The sequence below is a fragment of the Austrofundulus limnaeus genome, unplaced genomic scaffold (genome assembly GCF_001266775.1).
Source record: "Austrofundulus limnaeus strain Quisiro unplaced genomic scaffold, Austrofundulus_limnaeus-1.0 Scaffold638, whole genome shotgun sequence".
Classification (NCBI taxonomy): Eukaryota; Metazoa; Chordata; class Actinopteri; order Cyprinodontiformes; family Rivulidae; genus Austrofundulus; species Austrofundulus limnaeus.
In genome coordinates, this window is record NW_013953040.1 from 160,413 (window position 1) to 164,825 (window position 4,413).

The 4,413-nt window shown below is 39.4% G+C and overlaps 1 protein-coding gene across 1 annotated transcript in view; it reads right to left on the reverse strand.

The window, feature by feature from the left end:
• Nucleotides 1-4,413, reverse strand: part of LOC106531466 (cullin-9) — a gene marked incomplete at its 5' end in the record, with an annotated part of 64,270 nt that overhangs the window by 45,007 nt on the left and 14,850 nt on the right. Inside the window, 3 exon segments of the mRNA XM_014027340.1 lie at nucleotides 3,359-3,586; nucleotides 3,663-3,768; nucleotides 3,843-3,931. Of these exon segments, the coding sequence (XP_013882794.1) occupies nucleotides 3,359-3,586; nucleotides 3,663-3,768; nucleotides 3,843-3,931 (423 nt within the window).

Sequence of the window (4,413 nt, forward strand, 5' to 3'; positions counted from 1 at the left end):
TAATGGTATGGTAATGGTATGATAATGGTATGATGTGGTATGATAATGGTATGATGTCGTATGGTAATGGTATGATAATTGTATGATAATGGTATGATAAGGTATGATAATTGTATGATAATGGTATGGTAATGGTATGATAATGGTATGATGTGGTATGATAATGGTATGATGTGGTATGATAATGGTATGATGTGGTATGGTAATGGTATGATAATGGTATGATGTGGTATGATAATGGTATGATAATGGTATGATGTGGTATGGTAATGGTATGATAATGGTATGATAATGGTATGATAATGGTATGGTAATGGTATGATGTGGTATGATAATGGTATGATGTGGTATGATAATGGTATGATGTGGTATGGTAATGGTATGATAATGGTATGATAATGGTATGATGTGGTATGATAATGGTATGATGTGGTATGATAATGGTATGATGTGGTATGATAATGGTATGATGTGGTATGGTAATGGTATGATAATGGTATGATAATGGTATGATGTGGTATGATAATGGTATGATGTGGTATGATAATGGTATGATGTGGTATGATAATGGTATGATGTGGTATGGTAATGGTATGATAATGGTATGATAATGGTATGATGTGGTATGATAATGGTATGATGTGGTATGATAATGGTATGATGTGGTATGATAATGGTATGATGTGGTAAGATAATGGTATGGTAATGGTATGATAATGGTATGATGTGGTATGACAATGGTATGATGTGGTATGATAATGGTATGATGTGGTAAGATAATGGTATGGTAATGGTATGATAATGGTATGATGTGGTATGGTAATGGTATGATAATGGTATGATGTGGTATGGTAATGGTATGATGTGGTAAGATAATGGTATGGTAATGGTATGATAATGGTATGATGTGGTATGGTAATGGTATGATGTGGTATGATGTGGTATGGTAAATGGTATGATATGGTATGATAATGGTATGATATGGCCCAGCCCTAATCCAGATGGACAATGATCCAAACAACTGAGGAGTTTATTAAAACAAAGCAGTGGAATATTCATGAATGACCAAGTTAGTGACCTGATCTCAACCCAGCAGAGTATTTCACTTGTTAAAGACTAAACAGAAAGGCCCACAAACAAACAGCAACTAAAACCTGCAGTGAAGCCTGGCAGAGCATTAAAGAGGAGGAAACACAGAGTCTGAGGATCTCCATCAAGACCTCAACAAATATATATCAGCTGTAGCAGCATCATATGAATTCTGGCATTTTATACATAGGGCTGCACCAATTAATCGATTAATCGACAACTAATCGATTATTAAAATAATCGATGACTAATTTAATAATCGATTAATCGTTTTCTCTTTTTTTGTTCTTTACTTTGTTTTTCTCTCCAAACGTCTTTGACACCTTCCACTGCCACATCTACCTTTCTGTCCTTGACACACATGCACAGTAGTGGTAACTGGGGTAGGCCGTGGACCTCACAAGTAGGGCTGCACCAATTAGTTGAAATAGTCGATGATGTCGATTATGTAAATTTATCGACGCAGATTTTTTATTATCGATTCGCTGTATTACATAACACCACATGAATGTTCATGTAATTCCATTTCGGTACCTAAAAGAATCACTGCGACCGTATTGGCATTAGAGTGGTGAGTTTTTCATGAAAATATTACAATTACAATTACAATTACAATAATATTACAATTACAGAAAATATTACAATATTAAAGAACTGTTCTTGTTAATTTGATGAAAACATTTTAAATTTCCAGCGCACTCACATCAGAATAACTTATAGATTTGTTGTTAGAATAATCGATTAATCGAAAAAATAATCGTTAGATTAATCGATTAGAAAATAATCGTTTGGTACAGCACTACACATAGTCCACCAGGAGGCGTCAACACAAAAGTCAGAGACTTCACATGAGATTTGGACCATCTTGTGGGGGAAAAGCAGATTACCTCCTACTCGTGAGCGCCCCCTCTGGTGGGGAAACTTTTTTCAGGGATACAAACTTTTTCAGAACACCGGTAGACGGCAGCCATTACAGACGAACATGTGTTTGTTGTTGTTGGAGGAGCAGCTCGGTCACACACTAATGTCATTAGTTTGTTATCATTACTGAGCTGCAGGACTGATTTTTACCCTTTTTTCACATCGTGTCTCCTGCCTGGATCTGTTATTATCTCACTCTGAAGCACAGAGGAGTGTCAGAGGTGAGCTCGCTTCAACTGATTTTTACGACACGGTCTCATTTCCGGACTCAATAATTTTCACGATATTTCAGTTAAAATACATAAGTAAAAATATTTATCTGAGTATAATACTACCCCCAACTTTATGGATGATTTTATGGATAAAATTTTACATATTATACTTGAATAAATATGGTAGTTTTGAGGCTCTGAAATGAAGGGATTGTGTTAAATGCTTTAGTTCCTCATATCTATGAATGATTCTGTTTCTGAATGATTCTGAACAAAGCTGAGGGTCTGAACTTTAACTGCATCTGAAATGATTTATTCAAAATTCATCAGGGTCATGTACAGAACCACGGTTAGGAAGAACTCGTCTCTGTCCAAATACATAAGGACCTGACTAACAGGAGGTGCTGTTACAGCCACAACTCACTGGATCAACTGCTTTAGCCCTCCACTCTGTCTGTTCTGTCCACACACACCTGGCCCTCCATCAACACAACATTAACCCTTTAGGGCACAGATAGCTTTACCTCCCAGAGCAGAAAAACTCATTCCTTCACACTGATTAGGGATGTTTTTCAGTACATAACTGATGTTTTTTCAAGAGTCAAGTTTCAGGCTGGAGCCTGTCTTGTTTGGGTGAAAACAGGGGACACCTGGACAGTCACATCCTGTCACAAAGAAGAGCTTCAAAAGTTTTTAAACTGAGCAGTGTGGACTCAAATACTTATTAAAATGATTTATCACATCTGCAAGTACAATTATTATTGATTATTATTGATTATTATTGCGAAGAGTCATTAACAAGAAGATTTAATCAGGCAGTCACATATACATATATGTAATTTGTTTACAATTAAATGTGGGTCAAATGTATGTTTGTATCAAACAAGTAGGCCTTTGTGTTACTCTGTACCCCTGAAGCAGCTCTCAGACACAAAAAGGTTGGTGACCACGCTATAGTTGATGCTTTAGTTCTGTCAATAATGACTTACAATAACACCTAATTACATTATGTCATACTTTCAGATTTCAAGTCAATATTTTAATGTTTTTAACAAAAACAGTGGGCCACCATCAGCCATTTTTCTGGGGTAAATATTAAGTGGTTAATCTCCACGACCAACATGTCTGCCACATACCTGGATGCATCCTGCCAGAACACTAGTGGTCATCTTTTTGTAGAGGCTAGCATACTTCTCACAGTCTGTGATGAGGTCTCTCAGTTCAGTGACTAACAGCAGGTTGGTGCTGTGTTTGTCCAGAGCTTTGACCAGCGCCTCCTTGGTGCCCAGTCGACACATGACCACTGTGTAGTCTTTGTTTAGAGACGCCAGCCGGTACAGGAAGCGAATGAACAGCTGCACCACCTGGGGATTCATCACAACAGGTTAGCATTTGTCAGAAGGGAACCTCTCTGACCCTGGTGGTCTGAGCACGGCTCACCTCTCTGTCGTTTATGAAGGCCATCATGGTGGACAGGCAGGGCTCGATGCTCTCGTGCCACGGCAGTATGTCCTCCTCGTAGTTGTCCAGGAATTTGTTCAGGATCCTGCAGAAACAACTGCCTGCTCAGTGGAGCTGTCCAGAAGTCACAGTGGAAAGAACAAGATAAGACTGTGGCACCTGAGGATGGACAGCTGGACTGCTCTGTCAGCTCGGTGCTGCTCCATTAGACGGACCAGGTCCTGGTAGGTGCCCCGACTGTGAGTGACCTGCACAAAGAGCCAACAGGTTTATCCTGATTTTCTGACCCGTGACCAGGCAGTGGGCTCCAGCTGCAGATGAGGAAATAAATGCAAACTTTATCGGCACAAAGACTTTTCTTGCCTTCATCAAAACAGTTGTGCTTCCTTAAACACCTATCTCTGGCTTTATGCATGTCAATGCTCACAAGTACCGGTGGTCATTTCTCCATTTTTACTCAACACACAACAGAGCCCATCCCTGCTGCTGGTAATACTGTATATCTGCAGTGAGACATCCAGCGACTGCAGAGAACTCTACTAGAAAACAGACCATTTTAACTATAACTTGAGACAGGAAGGGGCTAGCTGCACAAAAGTTCAACACCATACATTTGGAAAGATGATTAATAATTCACTGTGATGGACTTGTGAACTGTCCAGGGTGTACCCCGCCCCTCGCACTGTGACTGCTGGATATGGGCACCAGTGACCCACGCGACCCTGAAAAG